The 26363-nt window shown below is 42.4% G+C and overlaps 7 protein-coding genes across 8 annotated transcripts; 3 read left to right on the top strand and 4 right to left on the bottom strand.

Annotated features, from left to right (window-relative positions):
- Positions 1–93: 93 nt before the first annotated feature.
- LOC131669098 (paired box protein Pax-9-like) lies at positions 94–8296 on the top strand. Of its 2 annotated transcripts, none has more exons than XM_058943729.1 (3): positions 94–701; positions 5400–6185; positions 6355–8296. In XM_058943729.1, exons 1-3 carry the CDS (start codon positions 683–685, stop codon positions 6834–6836), a joined length of 1287 nt encoding a protein of 428 aa, XP_058799712.1. In that variant the 5' UTR covers positions 94–682; the 3' UTR covers positions 6837–8296. The 2 variants fall into 2 exon arrangements, with proteins under 2 accessions (XP_058799712.1, XP_058799711.1); XM_058943728.1 differs by having other exon boundaries at positions 6352–8296.
- Positions 8297–11667: 3371 nt separating this feature from the next.
- Positions 11668–12535, bottom strand: LOC131669134 (ejaculatory bulb-specific protein 3-like). Its single transcript, XM_058943806.1, has 2 exons — positions 12221–12535; positions 11668–11983 (listed from the first exon to the last, which is right to left on the bottom strand). The coding sequence occupies exons 1-2, from the start codon at positions 12495–12497 to the stop codon at positions 11793–11795; spliced, it is 468 nt and encodes a 155-aa protein (XP_058799789.1). The 5' UTR covers positions 12498–12535; the 3' UTR covers positions 11668–11792.
- Positions 12536–14983: 2448 nt separating this feature from the next.
- Positions 14984–16113, bottom strand: LOC131669193 (AP-2 complex subunit sigma). The gene is made up of 4 exons (XM_058943902.1): positions 15962–16113; positions 15602–15751; positions 15353–15526; positions 14984–15285 (listed from the first exon to the last, which is right to left on the bottom strand). Exons 1-4 carry the CDS (start codon positions 16076–16078, stop codon positions 15184–15186), a joined length of 543 nt encoding a protein of 180 aa, XP_058799885.1. The 5' UTR covers positions 16079–16113; the 3' UTR covers positions 14984–15183.
- Positions 16114–16161: 48 nt separating this feature from the next.
- LOC131669192 (tRNA (adenine(58)-N(1))-methyltransferase catalytic subunit TRMT61A) lies at positions 16162–17478 on the top strand. Its single transcript, XM_058943901.1, has 4 exons — positions 16162–16650; positions 16723–16995; positions 17070–17239; positions 17317–17478. The coding sequence occupies exons 1-4, from the start codon at positions 16296–16298 to the stop codon at positions 17455–17457; spliced, it is 939 nt and encodes a 312-aa protein (XP_058799884.1). The 5' UTR covers positions 16162–16295; the 3' UTR covers positions 17458–17478.
- A 253-nt stretch (positions 17479–17731) lies between these two features.
- On the bottom strand, positions 17732–19833 carry LOC131669191 (tubulin gamma-2 chain). The gene is made up of 9 exons (XM_058943900.1): positions 19589–19833; positions 19316–19518; positions 19103–19249; positions 18897–19033; positions 18632–18826; positions 18453–18564; positions 18247–18378; positions 18007–18189; positions 17732–17932 (listed from the first exon to the last, which is right to left on the bottom strand). Exons 1-9 carry the CDS (start codon positions 19635–19637, stop codon positions 17732–17734), a joined length of 1359 nt encoding a protein of 452 aa, XP_058799883.1. The 5' UTR covers positions 19638–19833.
- Positions 19834–19944: 111 nt separating this feature from the next.
- On the top strand, positions 19945–21937 carry LOC131669100 (ATP synthase subunit gamma, mitochondrial). The gene is made up of 3 exons (XM_058943731.1): positions 19945–20046; positions 20701–21245; positions 21323–21937. The coding sequence occupies exons 2-3, from the start codon at positions 20719–20721 to the stop codon at positions 21687–21689; spliced, it is 894 nt and encodes a 297-aa protein (XP_058799714.1). The 5' UTR covers positions 19945–20046; positions 20701–20718; the 3' UTR covers positions 21690–21937.
- Positions 21938–22226: 289 nt separating this feature from the next.
- Positions 22227–26030, bottom strand: LOC131669099 (transcription initiation factor IIA subunit 1). The gene is made up of 8 exons (XM_058943730.1): positions 25643–26030; positions 25004–25223; positions 24545–24934; positions 24266–24471; positions 24005–24194; positions 23647–23912; positions 23470–23559; positions 22227–23399 (listed from the first exon to the last, which is right to left on the bottom strand). Exons 1-8 carry the CDS (start codon positions 25664–25666, stop codon positions 23292–23294), a joined length of 1494 nt encoding a protein of 497 aa, XP_058799713.1. The 5' UTR covers positions 25667–26030; the 3' UTR covers positions 22227–23291.
- Between the last annotated feature and the right edge of the window lie 333 nt (positions 26031–26363).

Genomic DNA, 26363 nt, shown 5'->3' with positions numbered 1-26363 from the left:
GCGAGTGGCCGCGATTGGGAGTGGTGGCGCGCAACTCGGTGACTTCTTATTTCTGCTCGGGTAAATCTGTCGCGCCAGTCAGTGAGGCGCAGAGCTGTGCCGGAGCGGAGCGTTCTCTCCTCCTCCCTCTCTCTTCTCTCGCGGCCCGTCTTCCTCTCCTCTCATTCGCGCGAAGCCCCCCGAAAGGCTGCCGGGTTGGCGCGGAGAGGCTGCCGTGGCTTGGACCGGCGCAGAGAGAGAGAGAGAGAGAGAGAGAGAGAGAGAGGGCGAGAGCAGAAAAAAAGAAACAGTGTCGACGGGGCCGCGCGCTTCCGAGTCTGCGTGGAGAATGGTTCGTAGGCAACCGGGCATAGCCGACGGCATAGACGCTGTCTCTCTGCTGCCGATGTTCCAAGTGTTCCTCTTCTCGCTGTTTTTCGGCTGCGCGAGTGCCGTGCACTGGTGAAGCTTCCGTTGATCGTTGCGTCGCGCTGCGCCGCGCCGCGCCTCTCTCGCAACCTGCGTGATGCCATTCTAGAGAGTCGGAGGTACACTTTGCCGTCAGTTCCGTTTGCCGACCGACTGGCCCTTTGTGAATGAGTGCGACGCGCCGGAGAAGACGAGTCCAGGATTTTACCAGGTGCGCTCGGATCGTTGTGGTGCGTCGGCCGGCCGAGGAGAGCTGCGCGTCGTCCGACTCGCGATGGACCCGATTTTATTGGGTAAGTCTCTTCGCTGCGTACGCGCGTCCAGCCTTCGCAGTCGCCCGGCCGCGCGCTCTTTTTCAACTTGCGCGACCGCGCGAGATCCCTCAATTTCTTTCTTAGCGATGACCTAAATCTTCGATACGCCAAGCAGTCGACCGAGCAGCTTCCGAGGCTCCCGTGCGAGAAAGCGATAATTTTTTCTCGTTCGCGCGCCGATACGCCGCTGATAGTCGCTTTTCCATATACCTACTTATCTCCGTCGCTGAACGGCGCGGGGGCCTTGGAAACTCCGCTGGTGCCTTGGAAACTCCGCGCGGCAGGAGCCCGCGATAAATTCCCATTGTGAAGCTTCGATCGACCCCACTATCACTAGCTCCATTTGCGAAATTAACAAACACACGGGGCGTGAATTGAGTTCATCGAAGACTCGCAATGAACGGTCGAGCAAGTCGAACGAAACGAAGGAAGATTTCCTGAATCGAACGCCGCTGCGCGTAAAACGCATCCGCGACAAGGTCTCAACAGACAATAGAAAGAGTCATCGACGGTAGCAGCTGATCTCGTCGGGAAAAAAAGGAAAGCCGCAGCTGCGTAGCTTCCGTAGGTAGATTCACGTGCGTTCATTAGCGTCAATTAGTCGTGTTTGCGCGGCGAACGACGTAGACTGGCGGTCAAAAGGACGAAGGGACCGTACGTGTGCGCGCGCGCTTAGTTGACAAAGGACTGATCAAACATAGCCGACGCGCGCGGCGGAAGCTGCTGGCGGACACTAGACCTACGGCCTACTTAGCGTAATCCCAACGAGTAGTACAAATTCATTGGCTACCGATTTTTTCACCGGCGGAGGCGAGCGTCGGTCCTCGCTGTTTGTTGTTTCTGGAGCCGGCGCCACCGACTTCGAGGCGACACACGAGAGCGCCGTGGACGACGGGCTTTTTAAGCGCCGGGGCGCTCGCTGGCTTCTGTCTTCGAGACGATGGGCCATCAAAAACTGCCGATTCAGAGAGCATTGTGCAGCGCGTTTGGCAACGAGAACGTGCCAAACCACATCGACATTTCAGTCGCAATCGATACTTTTATGTGCCACATACAAAGCGGTCGCAATGCCGTTCGGAGGAAAAAAAAACCAAGAGAGTTATGCGAAGCTAGTCATTCGCGATGGGCCGAGAAACTCCAAACGTTGCGGTTAGTCGAACCGTAGCAGACTGCTATTATCGATACTGAAAAAATTGTCTTCACGGCAACTTTGTTCGGCAGGCGATGCGGTGCCGCCGATAAGTCATCGCGCTGCAAACGGAGAAATAGACGGGCAATAGCATCGCGAGGTGCACGCGGAGGTTGTATCGCGCACTCGTGGAGGTGGAACGTTGAGTTTGTGGCGCGGAGCACGTGTCGCGCTCGGCTCGACAAACAAGATCACCGCGGCTAACGAGGTGAATCTGGTGGAAAAATGAGGCGTCGAGCCTAGACCGCGACGCGCAAGGCTTGGGGAGGGGGGGGGGGGGGCGAGTCATCGTTACGCCGGCTCACCTCGGTGCGCTTGTCGCCCACGCGCATCGAGCTGCGGATGCGGGCGTGTAATCATCCCGAGCACTCGCGGCATCAATCTTGCCCTTAACGCGCGATACGCGTCCGGAAAAGTATGTGCGCGCAATTAGGCTGCGCGCGCCACGTGCGCCCTCACGCCCACTTTGTCGCTCGGTCGCGTCTACCCCTTGCGTCGGCGCGCTCTCGTGGCACTTTCCATTTTTCACGCGGCTTTCCGAGGGCCGCTAGCCAGATGAGCGCGCGCACGCCTACCCGGAAGTCGGCTTGGGATGCTTCGTTTTGCGCGACTCCGTTACCAGGACGTAATTGGGTGCAGGCTGTATTGCCTGTGAAATCGGACCAAGTGGAGTAGCGGTAAGGGGCCACGCGCGATATTGCTCCATTCTCGCGTCGCCAACTTATCGGACGAGCTTCAATTGATAGCCCGAAGCTACCATGCGAGAAGATCTACTGGAACGACTAACTCGAGCGGAAAGTTTCGTCGACAAAACGCGTCTCGGTTTTCGAAACGTAAACGCGTACTTCAATTTGTCAGTCAGTGTGCGCGCGCGCGCGCAGCGAAAAAAGTCTCGTTATTCAGAAAGCCATAAAAAACCGAAGGAGAAGAGAAAGAGAGAGAGAGAACCGAGCCACACACGCCCACTATACACACCACATCCATCGTCAGCCATCAAGTAGCGACGCACTTCACAGAACAATAAGCGAGGCGCAATGCCATTGGGGATATTACGAGCTTTCGCTCGTAATATAGTCTTGCGACAGGCTCGCTCTTTCCACCGCCCCCCCCCCTCCTCTTCACCCCGAACGCGTGTATTACAAGCGTGTAAAGCGAGCGCGGGCGCCTTTGATGTCCGCCCATTCATCACCCCTCGCGAGAAAAAGTCTAATAATATACGCAAGCTTCTTTTTTTACACGGGGGCCGTGCTCCGCAGTAGCGCGACGCCGCGAGCCTGTCACACGTGCATCCGCGTAGTAGCACGTATCGCCACGAGTGCTCTGCGAATTCCCTCTCCAACTGGAACGACGCCCGTCGTGGCGAGTCGCCAGCTCTTCCTGCGTCTGCGATACCAACGTGGGTAAATTTCATTCTTATTCTCCGACGTGAAATTACGCGTTTACAACTTCGGCTGCGGTCTCCGCGGTTAAGTGAATTCTGCGATGTAAAGAGCGCATGGTCTGCGATTGGTAACGTTAATCGCGGCCGTTCGCCAAAATCCAGTGCAGTTTCGCGCGAAAATAAAGTCAGCCGACACGATAAGACGGTCGCAAGCTCTGTGTCCCTCTGCGGCAAAATGTTCCGGTGAGCGCACTCGCGCGCGACCGTCGGAAGCAAAGTCGCGGGAGTTTCAGCAATTAATCTCGTTAAAATAACACACCTCGCCCCGAGAGCGCGCTCGACGAGTTATGCGCTCGTATGTAGAAGTGGGCAGAATTTGGACAAGGGCGCGACAGGTTCCTGTCCAAACACACTCTTATGCGCGGCTGCGCAGATCGAATGCTCCGCGGGCGAGACGTGAGCTCGTTGAAAGGGCATTCGCTGTGTTGTCGCGATCGTTGCGCCGAAGAAAAATGACGGGACCTCGCAAGCGCGTCGCCGTATTCTCGACGCGACTCTCTTCTCCCTCGGTCGTTTCGTACCTTTCGTCCAGCCTCTCCTGCAGCGAGATCTCGTTCTTATCGTTCGTTACGGGTGCACTTTCGCGCATTGTCGTCGTCGGAGAAATTTCGTGCAGCGTGCACGTGAGCTTTTTTGCCCGGTCCGACGATGACTTAATTCCCGAAGCAATATACCGAGAAAGCGGCGAGAAGAAAAGATCTCCCCCGCCAACAAGTCACCATGAATAATCATTCATGTATCCCTCTCCCCCTAAAGAAAAATAAAAAAACAGCGGCTTTACGGTTATCGATTTCGTCGAATCGGCGACGACGGCTCGAAAATTAAAAATCGGCAGCCATTTCCTCCTCCCTCGCACGCACGGCGAGTTTGTTTGGTCCCTTTCCGGGCCATTTGCCGCACCGTAAAGTCCGATCCGTTCGTAGACCGACAAGAGAAGAGAGAGAGAGAGAGAGAAAAAAAAACGAAAGCACAAAAAGCCCGTCGTTCCGAGAATCGCGGAGACTTCGCGAAATTTATTGCCCGCGCATTGTGCGCAACGAGAGGAATCTCAGCACGCGAGCACTCCGGATTCCATCTCTTTTTGCGCGTGGTTTTTCTCGGCCGAAGACAGAGAGCGTTCTGTGTATAATGAAAATTAATGAGCGCGCACAAGCACGAGGCTCATTGAATCGTTAGTGCATCGCTTCCAAGTGTCGACGCGATGCTTACGATCGTCGATTTCAGCTCGAATTTTTTTTTTCTTCGGGCTATCAAGCCGTCGGAGATTTCTTTTTCTTTTTTCGCCTGCATCGGTGGAAGTCATTATCGCGAGAAAGTTCGAAATACTTTCGCTGAACTTTCGCTCGGCGTCGATCGTCCCAGCACGCGACTTTTGAGGACGAATGAAATATTAATCGATTGCTATCGTCATTCGTTTCATCATCCGGGTAATGCGAATGTAATTTCGTGGCAGTGGCATAAACGCACGCGCAAGTTGCACAAAGCGCGTCGGTCCATCGAATAATCGAACGCTCAAACGAGCTCGGCAGGTCCATGGCAGACGATTCCCAAAATAAAAATCCAATCAACGCTGCTCCATCGAGAACACCTTCGACGAAAATAAAAAAAAGCGTAGCGAGTCAATCCCGTAAACGTCGCCGCTGACAGGTTGATGAATAAACGAGCTCGTGGCGCGCGTGCGCATTAAGCGACGATTACTTGAGCGTCGCGCTATTTCAGCGTGATTCCATTTCACGCACGGCCGCCTGCGCGCGCGCGCGCGCGATATTGCCATCTCGAAAAAGCTCGCCGACGGGCACAAATTAATTGACAGCGCGGTTATTCCGAGGCTCTAAGGTAAATAAGCCCGCTGCATCCGACGCGATTTAGCCGGACGCGCGGGATGCTTTATTGCCGACGCGCGTTTTACGAAAGAGCGCCGCCCGACCATTGTTCGCGGTTTATTTATAAACACGCGGGCTCTGCCGGTACCTCGGAGTGCGCGGCTGCTGCAGCTCCACTGCGCAATCAGCCGATAACCGAGCGACGGCTTCGATCGCTGTTTCAGAGAACAGCCAGCTTAGCCAGAGCCCCCAGCAAAGTCAGCAGCAGCAGCAGCAGCAACAGCAGCAGCAGCAGCAGCAGCAGCAGCAGCAGCAGCAGCAGCAGCAGCAGTACGGCGAGGTAAATCAGCTCGGCGGCGTGTTCGTGAACGGGCGGCCGCTGCCCAACACCGTGCGACTGCGCATCGTGGAGCTGGCCCAACTGGGCATCCGGCCGTGCGACATATCGCGCCAGTTGCGCGTCAGCCACGGCTGCGTGAGCAAGATCCTGGCGCGCTACCACGAGACCGGCAGCATCCTGCCCGGCGCGATCGGCGGCAGCAAGCCGCGCGTGACCACGCCCAAGGTCGTGCAGTACATCAAGCAGCTCAAGCTCAAGGACCCCAGCATATTCGCCTGGGAGATCCGCGATCGGCTGCTCTCCGACGGCGTCTGCGACAAGTACAACGTGCCCTCGGTCTCCAGCATCTCGCGGATCCTGCGCAACAAGGTGGGCGCCGCCGCGGCTGCCGCTGCCGCCGCCGCCGCCGTGGCCGCCATCCATCACCACCCGCACCACCCGGCGCATCACCACCACCACCATCACCACCACCACCTGTACGCGGCCGCGGCGGCCGCCGGGGCCGCGGCCCTCTGCGCCCCCATGCCCTACGCGCCGACGGCATACCACCCGCCGGTCAGCCACCACCATCACCAGGGCGCGCTCGGCGAGGCGCAACAGGACAACGCCACCGCCAGTACCGCCAACAACGGCGCCAGCAACTTTAGGAGGTTTCTGTCGATCGAGGAAGGTAAGTGACAACGTCAGCCTCATTTTTACGCCGTTTGCTCCTGCGACGACACGACTTGGCCATGGAATTCACATTTCCCAATCGCTAGCGACGGGACAACGGACAAGTCCTTTGTCTTTCAGGATTTGCCCATATAGTCTACATTGGCATTCCCGTTTGATTTCAGCAGCCCTACCAAACTCGCCAGCCTCGTGCAAGCAGCAGCAGCAGCAGCAGCAGCAGCAGCAGCAACAGCAGAATACCGCGACGCCATCGCCGCCAGCGCCGAATTCCAACGGGCAACTGACGCCGACGACTAGCAGCTCCTCGTCCTCGATAACCAGTCTGCATTGGCCAAGCTCCCACACCGTGCACGACATCTTGTCAGGAGCGATACCGGGCCTCGACAACCTCGCGCGCCACCACCACCACGACTCTGCCACGGCGGTTCAACGAAACGCCAGCGTCAACGGCAACAGCGAACCCGAGCAGCAGCAACAGCAGCAGCACCATCACCACCACCACCACCACAGGCACCAGCAGTATTACGCCTCGACTCTCTACCACCACCATCATCTGGCGCACCATCAGACGGCGGCGTCGGCCACCCACCACCATCACATGCAGATCGCCGCCGCCGGCAACGAGAGTTTTCACGCCGCCTGCGATTAGTTCGCCGTTGGCTCCTTCTTCATTATGCCCAGTGTGTCTCAGTCCTGATTGTGAATCGTGAACGAACCAATCAAATTTTCTTTTTCATTTGACCGAGTTTCGTTTGCTATCGCCGGAGCAGACCAGATTTTACCGTTCGAGGAGTGTGAATTTGACAGTTTTATTTTCAGATTCTGTTTTCTTGGATTTATAGTCAGTAAGTAATAAGCTTGTAAACATTGTACTAAGTGATCTAGGTATAGAGTTAATTTTCTGCGCGATTGTCGAACATTCAACATTATATATAGGATCTGTGGCGGGAATGTATGGTATAGATATAACATAATTTATTTACAATTAAATAATCCTTCTTTCACATCGATTAACGTATTTTGACTTTTGAATGCCTTCTTCAGTTCGCTCTGCCAGAATAGTATGCGTAGAAATTTCCACGTAGTATTCGCATCAAAAAGCAATAGCAACATTGCACAATTGACACGCGTCGCTCGCAGCGACTAATCTGCCGTCACACGTGGTTTTAATCGTGGCTCGCAGAGCAGCGGCAATTAATCACACGAGCCGGCGGTCGGGAGTGGGAGGGGCAGGCGAATTATTGGCAAAAGGCGAATCTTTCATTAACCCAGAATGCCTGGCAACAAAGGCACGCTCCGCGGCGCGAATCCGAGCGAATCGCAGTGGGCGAGGTGACGAAAGCTCGTCGCGTCGCGCAGATCTTGCCGATACGCGGAAACTAAGCGCGCCTCTCTTCTCGCCCACGAACCCCAAGATTATATACGCGACGATCGGCAACGCGCGTTCTTCTCGAGCGTAGCCGTCGGCTGGCGACCCGTCAAATTCACGGCGGCCCGTCTCGTCCGCGTGGAGACGAGGCACCGGGGAAAATCCGTCGGGCGCCGGCTGCTTTTCCGTCGGTGTTCGCGCCGTCGCGCTGTTTATTGTTCCGAGTCGCCTCGTTGCTGCAATCGCGCGGCTTACTCGTCACCGACAACGGTATAAACACTGAAACAGTATTTGCGCGCTTTGCGATACTGTGGGACGATAAAATCACACTTTTTCCCTCGAGTGTATTTATAGTAGACACTTTTTTTTTTTCGGGCGGCTTGAGCCTAATCTTATCTCTCGAATAGACGTGTAAGCCTCACGCGAGACAAGAATCTACTTTCCCGCACTAGTTAGGTAATGTACGGTTTTCAACTGGATGCCGCAGATGTGTATCAGTGCGTGCAATGACCTGATAAAGCCAATTTTTTTGCGAGAAATAAAAAATTAAGTCGATTAAGAAATACATTGGAGTTGCCTTCGATAATAACTTTAACGCGTTTTATGTATGAATGAGCGAATGTTATGCGATTATACGGGCGGACAGATGCCAAAAATTGTACGTAATGTAATTATACAAGCAAACAAATTATCCACAACAGGAGGTATGAATAAATGTAAAGCTTTAAAGAGAAGTTGAGCTTTACGCGCCAACTAGATTTCTTATTTGTATTCATTGATGTTGCTCCTCGTCCTAACGCATATTTAACGTGTAACGAATGGATTAATATCGAGTGATCTGTCCGTCGTATTGAACAAATATGACTTGGCTGTCGTTTACGATGAACCGCGTTCTCTTTTTCGAATCGAACGCGACGGCTTCTAAAAGAGGATATGACGTTCGAGGAACGCATAAATCAAGGCTCGCGCTCGTGATGTCTGCGGGCTAATTGAATCGAGCGCCGAGAGGGCAATTAAAGCGCGCCACCGAAATCGTGACGGGCGAAGGAGATCGCGTTCCTCTGTGCGCCTCACGTGTTCGTCATTTCTCGTTCTTCGTTATCGCCGACGACGAATCCGCATGTGGTCGGTAATGAGCGCGCGCGCGCGCGCGCGGCACTTTTGAAACACGACCGCGCGGGGCACTCGTCGGACGGCCGACTCCGCCCTCGCTACCGGGCCGATTCGACGTACACCTCTTATTAGGCGGAGGACAGCCCGCCGACACTTTACGTGGCGCTGTGAGTCGCTCGCCTCGCGTGGGAACCTTCGCTCGCTAGGCCTGTACATATTTCATCGCGCGATAGCACGTTGCTACGAACGCGTCGAAAAACTGCATTTGAATCTTACCGATAAATAACCTTCGTTGTGGGGCGGTACTTTTTGCGCATACGCCGTGCATTCGCGACGTAATGAGCTCGGAGCGTTGTAAAAACCATCTTTCTTTCGGAAGTAGAAAAAAGCAGGTCGCGTCGTAGATCAAAAAGTGGCAATAAATAGTGGCGATCCAGCAGTACGCCCCTTCCGTTTCGCGTTTGAAACAAGTGCATCGGCAGCCGACGAGAGCAGAGAGGTGTTGCAGGCTCCCGCGGGCAGGGCACGAGTGCGCAGGAGACGAAAACAAAACAAACAAAAAATACAAGAAAAAAAAAAAAAAAAGGCGAGAACGCATAGATCTCGGCGCGAGAGCAGAAAGGTGCACATGCGGCACGACAGATATTACAGGGCCCTTATAGCTATTCGCTAATTCGTTGCCAGCCGCGCGTCTGCCCGTCTATTTTAAAAAGAGATGCGCTGGGCTCGGTCGTTCGCCGCATGTGCCGTCTCTGTGCCCACCGCCGAAAGGAGACAAAAGCGACGGGGCGGCGGTTTGCACTGCGCGATCCGCGTATGCTATGCGCGTAGGGCGGCACTCCTTTCCATTTCATTTTTTCTTTTCTTTGAGCTAGGTGTTAATGCCAATTTTTTCTCGCATACCGGAAGATCCTCTTCGCGAGCGAACAAACTCATCAATCAGTAGGCTACCGGTAGGAACTCTTTGATGTCGCGTGCCCGACATTGCGTGGGACCTTTTTTTTCACCTATTCGCCACTTGTTGATGGCAAGTCGGTGAAATTTGAAAGACAATTTTTTACATTCAATATAGTCAGTCTTTCGGTCAATTTCACTCGATTTTTGGAACTTCTTAAGCCACGCAAAATACTCGGATGTTCAAGAGCTCAGCTTATCAATTTCATTGAGTTCCATGTTCAAGGGCGAACACAGGAAAATAAAAATTATCGAATCAATTGTATTTAGATATTATTTTACGAATATATTAATGGAATATTATATTTACAATTCTTGTATTTTATACAGGAGTAACTTCGCTTCGCCAGCCTTGAAATGCAAAGTTAAATTCCGAGAAAATAACTTTATATTTAGCATGCTTATCCATATACCTAGTTTTATTGATATCATTCATTTTGATGTATTTTATCAAGTAAACTGAATTTGGTTCATCGTATTAAATAAAAAAAAATTTATAACGAGTCGACAATGCGGTTGAAGTTGCACGATTCGAGCACGTGTTTGTTTAATAAGATGATGCGAGTGTCACAGAGAAATATCCGATAACAGTTTGATGAAAAAAACATCTGAATTACGCCGCGTTCAAGCTTTTGCCAAAAGCGTCGCCATTTCGAAAGTTTCAAACGAAAAGCGAGAGACAAGTTCGATGAGAATATATATTTTTTACGTCGCAGCCAGTGAGTTCAGGATAAATCAAAGGTGTGCATAAAGTGCAGGGAAATACGTCCGAAAATAGTAGCCGTGAGGTCGCGAGACGTTGGAAGAAAGAGAGAAATAAAAGCGCGCGCATCTCGCGCTGCACGGGAAGATTCAAAGATCAAGCGGAGGCGCGCGAGAGTCGCGAGGCCGGATGCCGTAGCCGTCGTCTACACCAGCGCGCGCGCCAGAGAGAGAGAGAGAGAGAGAGATAGCCGATAGAGCGAGCAAAAGGAGACGACGACGGCGGCAGCTATATTCCAGGTTTGCATGGCGGAACGCCCCTGTCCGGAGAGAGATGCCGCTCCCGCTTTTATACCGTCGCTCGTCGTGCTCGCGCGCTTATTATTATTTATACGAGAGCGCGGTGTCGCGTTAAATCAAAGCCAAGCACGACGGCCCGAGCCCGAGATTTATCGCGTTTCGTTTAAAAACCGCGTGCTGCCGTTACGCGAGCCTCTCTCTCTCTCTCTCTCTCTCTCTCTCTCTCTCTCTCTCTCTCTCTCTCGCAAATAAATCGCATTCTTACGAGAGCTTGCGAGCTTTTGGCAGCGGCACGCGCGGCTGTTCGTCGTATATAAATCGTTTTGCGATCTCGATCGAGCGTGGGATAGTCGTGCGTCGGTTCACCGAGTCCGGTAGCTTCCGCGTTCGAATCGCCGCCGACTATCTCACAGGTGTATTCTCGGCCGTGATTATTCTCGGCGTATATCTCGGGATTCGAAGCTGTAGGAGGAAATTACGTTGTTAACCCGCACGAGGGACGAGACGAAAATGAAAAAGACGAAGACGAAAGAAACAAAAAAAAAAAAAAAGAACGAGCGTGCATGCGAGAGCGAAGTGGCAGCTATTTGTACATCCTCGATTTTTTTGCACCGACTGTCAGTGCAGTCTGCAACTTTCTCTCTCCCTCTCTCTCTGTCGCTATTATCTTGACGGCGACGCGAGACTTTGTTAATTACCGCACGCGGGAAACGTTTCCCTCGAAATTCATCTCCCCAAGTCATCCTCCATTTGTCGTCTTTTAAGGATTGGAACCTCGTGCGCTGGCTGCGCAGGCTTTCGGAACCTTTCATGACGACTTCGAATGAAGTCCCGCCATAAGACTCGATGTACCGACTGGGTCTGTGTGGGAATTTTTTTTGCAATAAAATTTCCTTTCATGTTAGCCGTTGAATTGCTGTTTCTCAAGCCCATCGGACAAAGATTGAATGAATTATCGATTTATCGTTGCAAATTATTTCAGTTTGATTTACGGAGCATATCATTTGATTATCGAACGAGTTTCGAATAGAAAGCAGAGTAATTATCTCCAGGTGGTACTTTATTAGACAACAATACTGGAATTGTCAAGGACATGACGTATTCATAAAATAACAAATGTAGACCCGCGTAAACCAAAGCTACGTCGAAACGACGTAAGTATACTCGCTAACAATTAGTCTTGCCATATTTCTTATTGAAAGCGCTCTGCATGGCTCCATTAGGATCTTTTATTCGTCTGATTTCGTCCAAGTCTACCCTCCTATTCTCGCAAAGGTAATTGACAATTTCCTTTATCCGCTCGACATGAGCAGGTAAACACTTTGCACAATTGGTCGCCAACACTTCCGGAGCCAAACCTGTCAAATCATAAATATTTTGTATAACTATATACTGCGTAGCATTTTCGAGAAAAAGCAGAACAAATAGAAAGGATTTTGAATTTGTTGCAATTGTATAGGCACGTCGAAACTACTGACACGAATAAATCGTAAAATTGCTGTGCTCAAGCTTGATTCATTGCAAACTTATTAGAAGAGTAATAAAGAAGCCGGTCACGAATAGATTCGTGTTTCCAAATTCACGTGAAAACTTACGTGTAATATCCATGATAACTTTTGGACAACCCTTTGTCTGCTCGGTCAAAAAGCACACTTTGAACTTGCCGAAAAGTCGGTCGTTGGCCAAGATATTTTTGAAAGGAATTTCAGCCCAGGCGAGAGGATAATGATCCCTCTTTTCGGAGGTGCCAGCTGATTCTGATCTAACGAAACCAGACGGATTTGACGACTGTTCGACGGTAGAACCCGGCACACGCACGACGAGCACTGCGAGCAACACTGCTGAAGCGACGTAGACTTGGTGACGCGACATTGTATGTGATGCAGCTTTGACACTCTGACGAACTTGTTGCCTTTGGACTCTTTTATATGGCAGTCTTTCATCGTTATTAAGTATGCATCGATGATTCGCGACACAGAAATTAAAAAAATTTCATTTTACGACATATCCTTCAAGTGGTCAAATATGTTTGCAAGGAAAATTGGCAATATGCGCAATTCATCGTGTCTTTTATTTAACTTCTCATCGTGCCGACAGCTAGTAAATCAACGTGATTTGTATATACACTCTTTATTTGACGATGCGCGGCATTTTATGTTAAGTGTCAAAAGATTCGTTTACGATTCTTCGTCATTGCGTGTGTCTTGACGTTACTAGTCATTTTCTGAATGTTTTTATCCCGTAATCAATTGGCTAACCAATAAAAGTTGACAAAAGTACGTAGGTGAGTTTTATTTTTCATTCTATGAAGGCACGATAGCCTTGCATGCAGAGCAAACAACTGTTGCCTAAATAAATAGATGTTACCTATTTCTAACGCGGTACTTCTTTAAAAGGTGCTCTCCAAAGCTGTGCGTACTAAAATATGACTTTGTTACTTGCGACGGAAAGCTTAGCAATACTTTTCTTGGTGCACTTTTAGCAGGTGACGTATCCTACAACCATCGCAATACAATCATCTAGAAACCTTAAGAATATCAATCCAACAAGTGATAATAAGAAACATCGTTAAGACATTATAATTGTTTTCCTCAATCAATGCGTGGTGTTACGAAAAAGTTAATATACATTACTTGAAACACGATCTTATTAAGTCGTTAAGCTAATTAAAATTGAAATTCAGCCAGATACAATAAAAATACTATTATCATTCGATTGTAAATGATTGCAATTAAGCGGTTAAAGTGTAAAAAATAACGCTGAAACACAAAATTGAAAGTTATACTTCATGATATCGATTGCTTTCGCAAATAGACCCAATCCAGATTAACAAAGAGCTATCGTGTCTAATGATAATCCCGATTAAAATTTCAGAGCGAAATAATTTTGCCTCTAGAATTAAAAGAGAAAAAAGAGCAGAAGTCTTGCGGAAAGAGGCAGCCTTCGGGGACAAGCGTGAGTTTTTGAGTTTGGCGTTAAGAGACAACAACGCGAGCAGCGCGCGGCGAGAAAGCATGCGAGAAGAGTGTAAGGGAGGCGCAACGAGGCGAGGAGCGATAACGCGCCATGGCTTTATCGGAGCACGGCTCGCGCGCGCGTCTCCGCCGATAACCCCCTCAGACTTGATAACCCTTCGCGTAAGAATACCACACTCGCGCGCCGATGATAAACCGACGACGAGTCATTCTTAAACTTCCTCTGATAATGCCGACGAGTTACACTGTCACGTATGCACTGTATCGGTGTGGCGAGAGGGGTGTGAGATCTATCGGTTTTCTTACTGCCAGATTGATTGGGTTCGCTCATCGCTTGCGAGTATTGCTCTTAGTTTATCGTAGCGCGACATCCAATATCGAGCGCGTTGGTACGATTCACCGTCTAGATTGATTGATATTCCATTTTTTTTAGTTGTTTGCTTCGTCATTTTTAAATTGTCTGGACCAAAACGACAACTTATTCGGATCGAATTTTCAAATAGTTCTACGAAAATTCTTACATTTCTTTAGATGCATTCTCTGTTTTGACCTACTTTTCATGAAAATAAGATGGATAAATGAAATACCAAATGTATTTGTAGGTGAGAAATTTGAATCTGTATAAGAGATACGGAAGTTTTGACTTAATAGAAATGATGTTAAGAGGAGTGCTTTTTTGATAGCTCAGGGCCAATCTCAAGAAAGCATTCTGAATAACTTTTACAAGTTTTATGTATCTGAATAACATACTGAAATAAGAAAGCCACAGTATTCGAACCTGGATCGGACTAAAAATTGATAGAGAAGCAGTAACGTAACTGGGTCTGCACCCCACCAATTCCTTTTCAAGTAGTTGATAATTGTAGATGAAAAATGCTTTTTCTGACAAGGTAGTTAATGTATTTAGACCAATTAGGTCTTTGATATAAAATGGATGTAAAGGAGTAAGGCCATCCGTCTAATGTAAGCTACAGTGAATATCACCTTAGAAGATTAAATGTTGACCAAGTGAGCCCTGTTGTGTTTGGAAAATATATGCTTAATAATTTCATCTACTCAATCTGGGATACGCTACTGAGCGTTATTATTTCATCAAATGTGTTACAAAATCACCGCTAACTTACACACTTAATTTTTGCCGTTTTCATAAAAAAAATCCCTTCTCCTCTTTTCTATGCTACGAGGTGTCTACACCTATCTGTTATTTAGAAAGTGGAAATGTCGGTAACGTCTACCTACTGTATTAACGACTTGAAAGACTATTGAGTATTATATAAATTGCAGATCAATAACAGTTATTTTTAGCTTGCAAGCAATAAGATACTCAAGGGCTTTATTTAAAAAAAAAATTCAAACACATTAAAGAAAAAAAATTTATTTCATATTAATTTATGTATTCACAGATATCTCATGATACCACATTGATACTATAATGTATCATAATAAATTTAACACGATATTGTTAATTCTGACTTGTAATATTAAATAAATACTTTTGTATCGCTTTGACAGATCCATGGAATGAGTTAGGTAATGTCACCTTATATGACCAATGATTCCAACATTATGTAATATTTATACATTTACTCTAATGAATTCAACATCAATAACTGCTTCAAGACTTTGGTTTGACTCGTTTCTCTGATTTCACCAGCCAAGAACATCTCATCTACTACAGTATACACCTGAAAATACAGTCATACTTGAAAATTAAATATTGCAAAAGCAATCACTTAGTTACAATGTTCTTACCTTAAAAAAATTAAACACAAGATCTAATTCACATACATTGTGGAAGTATTCATTTAGCACTTCAACAAAATTATGTATCCCTTCCAAATAACATAAATTATTGTCATTAACATCTACGCATATACAAAAGTAAAGTCCTGCATAACGCCTATACACAATTTTGAAGTTCCGGAACTGAAAAGTAAGTTATGCAGTTCTAGTTATGTAAATATTATGTTGTATCAAAATTAAGAGCTTTTAAGTACTAACCTCAACAAAGTTTGTGTGTTTAGCATCTCTCACAGTCACAACAGCATGTACTTCTTCAATTAATTTCTGTTTTTCATCATCATCAAAGTTCATGTACCATTTAGCTAATCTTGTCTTTCCTGCTCTGTTCTGGATAAGGATGAAGCGAATCTAAACAAATAATTTTTTCATATTATTAATTGTAATATTTTTTCGGACAGATATTGATGATGATTATTTATTTATCGAAGAAATTTGCTTTTATTAAATTAGATACAGACTTCTACTCCCACATTATTAGTAACAATATTTTATAGGTCTGTAATACTTACAGTGATTCTTATTAATAAAAGAAGTTAACTGTTCATCAAAAGCTCTTACCATTGTAATGTTATGAATTATAGAAATGGGGCGAGACCTAATTAATGTGCTTTCGCTGATTCTTAGATTTTGACGTGAGAAATTTCGCCCCTTTGGAAAGTATCCGACTGATAACATACATCGTGAAGTAGGCACAAGAATGTTCGATTAAATCAAAATTTCGATTTTTATCGATAACCGCGCATGCGTTGATTGTGTTACGTCTACGTGTGCGTCATTTTCGAGCGGCATAAAACTCTAAAATTCCAAAACTGTTTGCTAGTTTATTTCGGAGTAATATTCTGATTGTTACGTGTTCTGCAAATATAGTTTGTGCTAATTTAGTTTTATTAAGATGAGTTTTAAAAATAACAAAAAATTTATTGAGAAAGGAGATGTTGTGACACTGTATATTAATCCAAATAACATGCATCAGATAGAAGTCACAGATAAAATAAAAAATAAAAAAGGTGAATTAGTGGACAATATTTTTCAAACGACTTATGGTGCCTTAAAAGTGATAAGCTTAGTTGGAAAAAAGTATGGTTCAAAAATTGATTTGTCAAAAGGATGGGCTTATGTTTTGCAACCAACGCCAGAATTATGGACACTGACTCTTCCTCATAGGACCCAAATTATTTATACACCAGATATTAGTTTAATCAATTATCTTTTAAATTTAGTACCTGGAAGTATAGTTATAGAAACAGGTTTGTCTTAATTCATTGTTTTCTGCAGCTAAATTTTTATTTGACTAACAATTGTATCAACTATTATAATAGGTACTGGGAGTGGATCTTTGTCACATTCATTAGTAAGAGCAGTTCGACCAAATGGCCATCTTCATACATTTGATTTTCATGAACAAAGAGTATTATTAGCTCAAGAAGAATTCAAATCTCATGGTATAGATGAGTTTGTTACTGTTAAGTACAGAGATGTATGCGCACAAGGATTTGGAGAGGAACTTGACAATAAAGCTGATGCAGTTTTTTTGGATTTACCTCATCCTTGGTTGACAATTGATTTTGCAGTCAAAGCATTAAAGAAAAAAGGTTTATTATAAAATTATTTACTGTTAATTATAATTTTATACTGTAACAGTATTTTAAGTGGTTTTTAAATGCAGGTGGAAAATTATGTTCATTTTCACCATGCATTGAACAAGTGCAGAGAACATGTATAATGTTAACAACAGCTGGGTTTATAGAAATACAAACATTTGAATGTCTGCAACGAGAATTAACAGTTTTGCAAAAATCCATACCAGTTTTGAATTTAACTGATTTTGACTATCAGGTAAAAGTAAATTTACTTACTTATATTAAAATAACACATATGTTCTGCAGCACATTGTTAACTACATAATTTTTCAGACTGAAGGACATTTCAAAAAGTTTGAAGATCCTGTGAAAATGACAACAGTGTCTCATCCTCAATCAACTCCCGGCCATACTGGATTTGTAACTGTAGCTACATTGCCTCCAGTATTTGCCCGAATCGTAGAGGAAACGTAGCATTAGAAATTATTAAAATTTTAGACAAATATAATTTGAAGAAGCTTTTATTAAAAAAATGTGATGAAAAACTCTAAATTTATCTACAAATATTAAGGCTAAATCAAATTGTTAATATCAATAAATGTTACTTTTTTATAGAAAGTTTTCAATTTAATACTTTTTGGTTAATTTCTAACAAATGAAATGTCATGGATGAAATAGCTAATGAACAATGTAAACGTATTATACAGTAAACAACTGTTTTTCTGGAAATTATTCTGCACTATGAATTTTAATCTGTTTTATTAGGGCTCCACGTTAAGTAATCTGATCTAGTGGCAGCTTGATACTCTTTCACTAAGCAATCAACAACTTCTCGCGAGTTATCCAGCTCATCGAGATTATCTTCAAACATCTTTTCTTTTCTAAATTGCTCTAAGAACGCTTCTCTTTTTCGCAATTTATCATACTGTTGTAGAGCGCGGTCAAATAACTAAAACATTTTTACAAATGAATATAAATATTTTTTAAAATTTTAAGCTACATTTTATATTTAATATTACTTACTGAAGAAATATTTGTATGATTAGCCAACATAAGACCTGATACTCTATGTGTACTTTGGATATATGGCGATTTTCTTGATAAAGCTACTTGAATACTAGCAGGACCCCATGGAATAAACTGAGCCAATTTTCTCTCTCTTATTCTTTGAAGAGATTTATGAACTTGCGTTGGATCAACTTCACCCTATAATGCACAGTAACAGTTGGTATGATACAATTTACATAGCTAATAAAATATTACCTGAATAATATTCAAAATAGAAATATAACAATGAGCTGCATTTCTATCTAATGCTGTAGAAACCATCATATTTTTTGGTTGTAATAAACGACGCATGACATCTAAGACCGACGTTTTTCGTACAGATGCTCCCTAAAACGTTGAATAAAAATTAATTTTTATTAAAGATTTTAAAGAGGTTTTTATTGAATAATTGATAATATTACTTCTTGATCTGTTGTAAGGGGTGTGTAACCAGTCATAAGAAAATGTAATCTTGGAGTCGGAATCAAAGGTGCTATCAAGCCAACCAAATCATTATTCATGTATGATGGATATCTGTATAGATAAAAATTGTAGAAAAAGAATGATTTTGAGCATTTCAATATAAAAGTAAGATGCAGACCTTAGAGTTGTTGTACTAACAGACATTATGGTTGAGACTAGTTTATTAATTTGAGTAAAACTAGGATTTTGAATGTGCAACCTATCTGTAGCTATTCTATTCAAGGCAGTATTGTCAAGAACAACTACACAATCAGCACATTGAGTTAGCCTCTTAAGTGTTAATAAAGAATTGTAAGGCTGTACCACAACATCACTAAAAATCATTCACATTTTCATTAGTCTTGTTTAAATATGAAATTCACAAAAAGCTAATCAAAATAAACCTTATTTCATCTTGATTTGGAAAAACACTATAAGTTTCGATTAGCTTTTTAGGAAACCTATCTGCCAGAGACTCCAACATAAAAGATCCCATGCCAGATCCTGTACCTCCAGCGATTGAATGGCATAAAACAAAACCCTACCCAAGATAAAAATATTTTCCTTCGTGTTCATATTTGTAAAATGAAAAAACAATAAATAATCATACTTCTAAGCTATCACTTCCATCCGCTTCTCTATCAAGAATATCAAATATTTCTTCCTGTAATTTTTCTCCTTGATGATAACCAGAAGCCCAATTGTTTCCAGCTCCACCACCATGCTTTGACAAATATATATTTTCAGGATTGTACAACTAGAAAAAGAAACAAATTGTCTTTATTTCCAGCAACATGAGCTTAAACATGCACAAATTTTTTACCTTTGAGTAAGGAGAATTCATAATCGTGTGAATAACTCTAGGCTCCAAATCCAAAAGTACAGCTCTTGGAATATAGTGTTCATCATCTGATTGATAAAAAAATACATCTTTTCTATCAGTTCCCTCTGTAGCATAGTCTTCCAGCATTCCTTCAGGACTAATACCATGCTCAGCACAAAGTCTTTTCCAAAACTCAAAGCCAACTAAAAATATAGAAAATTCGTATAGAGAGAACTTATTAGTAAGAAATTTATTTTTTATTGTTAAACTTACTTTGATTGCCGCATTGACCTAGTTGCAGCGTTATCATTTCACACGGCATTTTGTAGCTTCTTTTCTATTTACAGCTTCAAGCTAACAAATAAAAAATGAATTCTCTTTTATCAACAACACTTCAATAAATCAGCGTTATTTCAATCACGCCATATTATCTACACGTGGAAGAGACGTAAGACAATTCAAACGAAAAACGACTATTTTAACCGGTAGCACTTGATAGAGGCTATAGTATAGCTCCTGCGAACGTAAATATACGGAGCGCGCGCACAAAACAAAAATTGGAGCAAAAATTTTTTAATACCGCGCCCTCTGCTTTTTCTCTAACGATAAAACAGCGTCTGCATTATCGACCCGGTCGTCGTTCGTTGCGTCTACACTCTGTTCCGTTGTCCTAATCATCATCTGGGCCGACACACGAATTTTTCCGACTTTAGACTTTGATTAGGGCGGTGGTAAGTACAGCTTTTCTTCTCAGATTTTGTCACGTTCTAGAATGAGATTTTTCAAAAAGTCCTTGTTAGTCAGCGAAAATTTGTAAAGTTTATCTACGAGTGCGATTTTCGTAACAATCGTCATTCCTCACGACGAGTTGCTTTTGACGATTACATAAAAGCGACCATAACTTGATTGCTCTCGCGCCAACCTTTTGCTTAAAAATACATTTTTATAAAAATTTGTGGTATGCTCTATATAATTTTGATTTCGAACGAACGTACTTCTGTGGAAGATTGAAGTACTTCGCACTGAGGGGAAATTTATTTTGTATCTATATGTTTTTACTGTATTGAGTGGCTACTGGGGAATTATTATACAAGCTTATGATTGTTTAGTTAAGCGTATTGTTGTTAGAATTATTTGGCCAAATGTCATTGTTCCCAAACATACCATCGTTTTATAGTATATTTTTTTATTTGTTTTATAAAAATAAGAATATTGTTTGTGCAATAACGTAATTATTGTCAGGTTAGAAATAAGATATTTTTCACTTTGACACTTTGACAATTTTGATATATGTTTGGGATATTTTGAAATTACTAATGGTAATTTCATTTTCTTTTAAATACTCAATATTTTATAAATTAAATTAAAACTATTATTCTTCATAGATTGGTTAAACAATAACCATGCTGCGCCAAGGAACCAATGTCCTAGTGTTAGCTGCTGCTCAGCAGCAGCAGACACAGCAACGTGGTATGGCAACTTTAAAAGCTATTTCCATTCGTCTAAAGTCAGTCAAGAACATACAGAAAATCACTCAGTCCATGAAGATGGTTTCAGCAGCCAAGTACAACCGAGCTGAAAGAGACCTAAAGCAAGCTCGGCCGCTTGGTCAGGGAGCTAAAATTTTTTATGATCAAGCTGAAGTTACTGCTCCTGAAGGAGAGCCCAAAAAGCTGTTGATTGCTGTGACAAGTGATCGAGGTCTTTGTGGGGCTGTGCACACTGGTGTTGCAAGAAACATCCGCGATCAATTATTGGCCAACCCTGCAGATCGTGAAAATACAAAAATTGTATGCATAGGAGAAAAATCACGTTCCATTCTTCAGCGTATGTTTGCAAAGAACTTGCTTTTCGTTGCTTCTGAGGTTGGTCGTAAGCCTCCTACATTCAATGATGCTGCTAAAGTTGCCATTGAAGTCATGAACAGTGGGTAAGTCATGTCTTCACTGTCTGTTTCTTCTATTATGAGATAAATATTAGATAATTTATGTAAATATTTTTTTGTAGATACACATACGGATCAGGTCAAATCATCTTCAATAGGTTCAGATCAGTAGTATCATATGTTATTGATAAATTACCATTATTTGACAAGGGGGCAGTAGTTAGTGCACCAAAGTTATCAATCTATGACTCTTTGGATGAAGAGGTCATTCAAAGCTATTTGGAATTCTCCTTAGCATCTTTACTCTTCTATGCAATGAAAGAAGGAGCTTGCAGTGAGCAGTCCAGCAGAATGACAGCTATGGACAATGCTAGCAAGAATGCTGGAGAAATGATTGATAAACTCACATTAACCTTCAACCGTACTAGACAGGCTGTTATCACTAGGGAGCTTATTGAAATTATTTCTGGAGCTGCTGCATTGGATTAAGGAGTTTCTAGGAAATTCCGATAGAATCAGGTCATAGAATGTAAAATTTGTCACGTGGAAAAGATTTTTTTGTGGCAAAAATTCAATAACTGGTAACAAACAAGAATCACAACTTTCATAAAGTAAGCAGCAGTGACAAAACATATTGTAAATTTGATTAATCATTAAAAAAAAATTAATATTTGCAAATCTTTTACTTCATTGTAAGTTGAAGATATGGCTATTAATAAATTGAAACACATGTTAAACCTTCAATTTTATTTTTATATTGATTTCCTTTCAAACGAAATTTAAAAATATATTAATATTATTTATTAATGTAAAATAATATTAAAAAGTTATATTATAGCTTATAAAAGAAACATTTTACAGTTCTAAAATCTTAATAAAAATTCATTAGAAAATGTTATTCACTTACTTTTCTCATATATTTTTTTTTGTTTTAAGAATAAAGGAAAAATGGAATAAAGGATATTTGAAAACAAAATTTATGATAATAACAATATAAGATACATTTATTTATCAGATATTTGCACAATTTCTTAAGACCGCCTACTTTTTCATTCCTCTCTTGAAATCACATATTTACATTTGCATTTGTAACATTTTCAGCATTATGAACGCTTAAACTAAAATGATACAAATTTTAACCGATTTCAGTAGAAATTATACTGTCTATCATTATTATAGAGGAAAACTAGATGTATATATATATATATATATATATATATGTATATTGGTATCTGAAAAAATAACGTTAATGAAATTGACAAAATAAAACAAAATTAGTTTAAATTGATTGAAAACTAATGAAGGCACTTGTGCCCTTGAATATCTTGATTGTTATAAATATCGAACTTCTAGAAGAATCTGTATAAACTACAAAGAAATACAGATGTTCGATGAAGAATAATAATTTAAGGATTAAAAAACTGCCGTGAGATTTGTTTTTACGAAGCTTCAATAAGTAATTGCACCTTCAGTATGTACAGGCATCACGTTCAGTTATATTTTTATTTACAATCACATTTGAAAAAGCTTTTCTGCATTTCGTATAAGATTAATCTATTCAAATTTAGAAACAATGCACTCCTATGAGAATCATATTACAAGTTAAGTGTAAATTTTATAAAAATTAAGCTGTTTTGTAAATCCTTAGATTATTTTTCAAATATTTAAATGTGATCATCTATGCATTGTTATATTCCTACTTACGGCAAAGTTTTTCTGTCACTTTGGAAAATAATAATTTATTCTAATGTTCAACACGTTTTTTGGTGTAATTGTTTATATAACAATTTTCAGTTCATTCAGTAATCTAAATTAAATGGTATCGTTATTCTCCTAATTCTACAAAATTATTCAATATTCACTTTCAAAAATTAACAATAATCAATTTTTTTTAATCAATTTTAAATACTTATTTTAAGACTTTATAAACAGAAGAAAAAACATCTTAACATATTGTTTCGCACACGGCAATAAAAGTAAGACTGCGAATGTATAATTCAGAACCATTTAAGGCTGTTTTCAGTCCATTACTGTAGTAGTTATATCAATTAAAAAAAAATTTTTCTTAACATTATCGCTGTAAAATATATTTCACCATTCAGCATCTCCATTGGCTTTTTGGAAAACAAAGTCCTTACCGCTTAAATTCATAATACCATCTTTCAAATAAAATTTCCATTTATTTCGGCTCCTTGTGATCTGAATAAATGTTATTATATAAAGTTTATAATGAGATCAATTACTACTTAATTTTTAATTATTGACATACCTTATCATATTGACAAACAACAACATTTTCAGTATCAAAAAGATCAGTTGGATCTTCATCTGTTACATCATCCTCAGAATTAAGAGGTTCCTAAAAACGAAAACGAAAATCAATCAACACAGTAATTCATCGTGAATTTTAAATACACTTTTGTTATAAAATATGCTTGACACTTACTTCTTCCCTCGCACCAGAATCGTCATTTTCATCATCTTCTTCTTCTCTATCTTCATCTGGATCTTCGTCATCATCATTATCTTCCTCTTCATCATCGTCTTCTTCATCAGACGAATCGCCTGTTACGCCATCTAATTGAATGATGTGACCTGCATGCTGAGAATTAACTAGTTGAGAGAAAAACGTCATGGAACAAGAAGGCAATTCATGTGCAGCTGAGGTTACAGGTCCAGGAAATGCCTGTTGCATTTGATTTGAAGCTAGTCCTTTTGAATCAGAAAAATGGATTACAGTTTTGTAAACAGAACATAATTTTATTTAGTTTAATGGTTTAATTAATAAATGCAACTGCTTATACCTTGTAAAATGGAAGTAGGGTAGTGAAGGGTAACTACTCGTCCAGGTTTTTGGTTATAAGAAGGTACTTTAATTCTTACTGCAAACAGTTGAGGTCTGCTACTCTTGCTACTTTCTTCTGTTACTTCAATATCATCATTATTAAATGGATCCTCTGCAATTCCATCTAATTGTGCAATATTACCATGGGCCTGAAAATATATGAAGTAGTAATTATAGAAAAATATTTTACACAAAAATTTATAATCAAATTTGTGCTAACTTGTCCTTGAATGAGTTGCTGCTGCATAATATTATTAGAACCCGAATCAACAACATGCACTGGTTGTACCTGTACTGGAGTAAAACCTGGTACACCTTCAAATGTAGAATTTACATGTTGCTGCAGCAATGACGTTGCAAAAGGAGTAGGTAAAGATATGGCAGCAGATATTATAGGTCCAGTAAAGAGAGCATGTAGTTGACTTCCTGAAAACATTTTAGCTTGGAGAATGCTGTGTGATTTTATTTGATAAAATTGTCATTGTTGTTTTTCTAATACCTTGTACAGCAGAGGCAGGAACATGAACAGTGATCAGCCTTTCAGGTAATTGACCATGAATAGGTAGTTTTATTTGGATTGAGATTTGCCTATCAGCAGGAACTGCTGCTGCCTGTTGATTCACGTGAGGCTGTTGAGTTTGGGGTATAGTTTGATGATGCTGTTGTATCTGCTGTACTGGCATATTTTGCATGTGTTGCACTTGCTGTGATTGGGCTTGTATTTGTTGGGGCTGAGCTTGAGGTTGTGGTTGGAGTTGAGATTGTTGATTTTGGATATGTGTGGGTTGTGGTGGTGAGGCTTGTTGAGGTTGCTGGGCTTGAGGACGAGGAGGGGAAGATTCTTGTACTTGTGACTGTACATTTGCGTTTGTTTGAACATTGGAGTTTCCTAAAATTATGTATTCGTTTATAACAATTTCCATTTAACATAATCATATTTTAAAAGTAAAATCATTACTTTTCAAACCACTTTTATTCGAAGAAATGTTTTTTGAAACTAATTGAGGTGGCTGTGGTTCAGGAGGTTCAGGATTTAATTCTACAGCTTTGCTTGCCATTAACTTTGTTTCCCATATCTGTTTCAATTCTTGGAGTACTTGCTCATCAACACCTTCATCTAAGAATGCTTCCCTAACTCCTGATATCACATCTTCTATCACTGTGTTGTACAGTTTCAACTAGAATAGTAGATGACGATACAAAGAAATAAGTTTTAATACAAATAATGTTGACTCATACAAACAAAAATAAATACTAAGTAACAAGGCATTTAAGGACTATGTTGAATGAATAAATTATCAAGCGATCATGATTGAACAGTATATACAACACAGACATCTGCCAAATTGAATTTTCTTAAATCAATACTGGAGTATGAAAATCAAGTGATTAAAATCATGGATGGGCTTTACAATTGTTAATACCATTGAACGGTTTTAATCGGCTCAATTCTGACAAAAGTTGAAATAAAGAATGATCGGACGTAAAAATGGGTTCTATTTTTATCGCATTCTAACTGAGCATGGAAGGAATAGAGGAAGAAAGAAAACGATGGCTATCCATGGAGAATCGAAGATAGTGCTGAGCCTATACTCACCACGCTCGTCTGACTGAGGGCCATATTGTCTGTCGCCTAGTTAGACAGCTCTGAATCCAGTAGAACTAAATCCAGCCGCTGAAATTACTTTAGCAAAGCTACAGCTCGCGTTACGACGTGCGTACGAGATAGGCTAAACAAAGAGAGAAGCAATTGCGGATCGGATCAGTGCGATGTTCCAAGTGTGATGTGAAGGCGGCGCGGGACAAATGTAAGATGGTGTCCGGAGTGAGAGAGCCCGCGCCGTATCTCTCCTCCACGGCAGCGACTCACGAGCTCTCTTTTATACGCTTGCCGAGGCTGCGCACACGCACGGAGAAAACGACGTCGCCTATAACACGCCACGAGCGAGAAAGAGATAGCATCACGTAAATGTTGCTTGTGTGAGTGCGCCTACCGCCGCCGCCGCCGTCGCCGCCGCCGTCGCCGCCGCCGTCGCCGCCGCCGCCGCTCTACCAGTTACCACCTCGAACTACGCTAATCGTATAGACTGTAGATCTACCGCTCGATCGGAGATTTGACTGGCCTTGTTGCGCCCTCTTCCGTTACGCGTAATGAGATTGCTTGCGAAAAAAGAGAGAGTGTTTGCGCGGGTGTGAGCCATTCGTTTTAAAGGCAAATCGAGGAAAATTATTTTATGATTGACGGAGAATATTTCCATACTTTTTCAGTTGCGATTACATTTGAAATTAGCTGTGAAACTCACTGGAATTTTAACCTC

Source organism: Phymastichus coffea, unplaced genomic scaffold, assembly GCF_024137745.1.
Source record: "Phymastichus coffea isolate CEN01 unplaced genomic scaffold, Cenicafe_Pcof_1.1 PCOF00087, whole genome shotgun sequence".
NCBI lineage: Eukaryota > Metazoa > Arthropoda > Insecta > Hymenoptera > Eulophidae > Phymastichus > Phymastichus coffea.
This window is presented reverse-complemented; position numbering and strand designations above follow the sequence as displayed.

What these genes read in the sequence shown, in the direction of transcription:
- LOC131669098 (XM_058943728.1), top strand. An exon ending in GTTTCTGTCGATCGAGGAAG is followed by an intron (nt 6,186 to 6,351) that starts GTAAGTGACAAC and finishes GTTTGATTTCAG; the next exon opens with CAGCCCTACCAAACTCGCCA.
- LOC131669134 (XM_058943806.1), bottom strand. Translation starts at nt 12,497, where the DNA reads ATGTCGCGTCACCAAGTCTACGTCGCTTCAGCAGTGTTGCTCGCAGTG. An exon ending in AGTTATCATGGATATTACAC is followed by an intron (nt 11,984 to 12,220) that starts GTAAGTTTTCAC and finishes ATGATTTGACAG; the next exon opens with GTTTGGCTCCGGAAGTGTTG.
- LOC131669193 (XM_058943902.1), bottom strand. Translation starts at nt 16,078, where the DNA reads ATGTTATCAGTCGGATACTTTCCAAAGGGGCGAAATTTCTCACGTCAA. An exon ending in TAATTCATAACATTACAATG is followed by an intron (nt 15,752 to 15,961) that starts GTAAGAGCTTTT and finishes TTATTTGTTTAG; the next exon opens with ATTCGCTTCATCCTTATCCA. An exon ending in AACACACAAACTTTGTTGAG is followed by an intron (nt 15,527 to 15,601) that starts GTTAGTACTTAA and finishes CTTACTTTTCAG; the next exon opens with TTCCGGAACTTCAAAATTGT.
- LOC131669192 (XM_058943901.1), top strand. Translation starts at nt 16,296, where the DNA reads ATGAGTTTTAAAAATAACAAAAAATTTATTGAGAAAGGAGATGTTGTG. An exon ending in AAGTATAGTTATAGAAACAG is followed by an intron (nt 16,651 to 16,722) that starts GTTTGTCTTAAT and finishes CTATTATAATAG; the next exon opens with GTACTGGGAGTGGATCTTTG. An exon ending in TAACTGATTTTGACTATCAG is followed by an intron (nt 17,240 to 17,316) that starts GTAAAAGTAAAT and finishes ATAATTTTTCAG; the next exon opens with ACTGAAGGACATTTCAAAAA.
- LOC131669191 (XM_058943900.1), bottom strand. Translation starts at nt 19,637, where the DNA reads ATGCCGTGTGAAATGATAACGCTGCAACTAGGTCAATGCGGCAATCAA. An exon ending in TGAATTCTCCTTACTCAAAG is followed by an intron (nt 19,250 to 19,315) that starts GTAAAAAATTTG and finishes TTCTTTTTCTAG; the next exon opens with TTGTACAATCCTGAAAATAT. An exon ending in CTATTTTGAATATTATTCAG is followed by an intron (nt 18,190 to 18,246) that starts GTAATATTTTAT and finishes TGTGCATTATAG; the next exon opens with GGTGAAGTTGATCCAACGCA.
- LOC131669100 (XM_058943731.1), top strand. Translation starts at nt 20,719, where the DNA reads ATGCTGCGCCAAGGAACCAATGTCCTAGTGTTAGCTGCTGCTCAGCAG. An exon ending in ATTGAAGTCATGAACAGTGG is followed by an intron (nt 21,246 to 21,322) that starts GTAAGTCATGTC and finishes ATTTTTTTGTAG; the next exon opens with ATACACATACGGATCAGGTC.
- LOC131669099 (XM_058943730.1), bottom strand. Translation starts at nt 25,666, where the DNA reads ATGGCCCTCAGTCAGACGAGCGTG. An exon ending in AGCAACTCATTCAAGGACAA is followed by an intron (nt 24,195 to 24,265) that starts GTTAGCACAAAT and finishes ATATATTTTCAG; the next exon opens with GCCCATGGTAATATTGCACA. An exon ending in CCCTACTTCCATTTTACAAG is followed by an intron (nt 23,913 to 24,004) that starts GTATAAGCAGTT and finishes CTGATTCAAAAG; the next exon opens with GACTAGCTTCAAATCAAATG.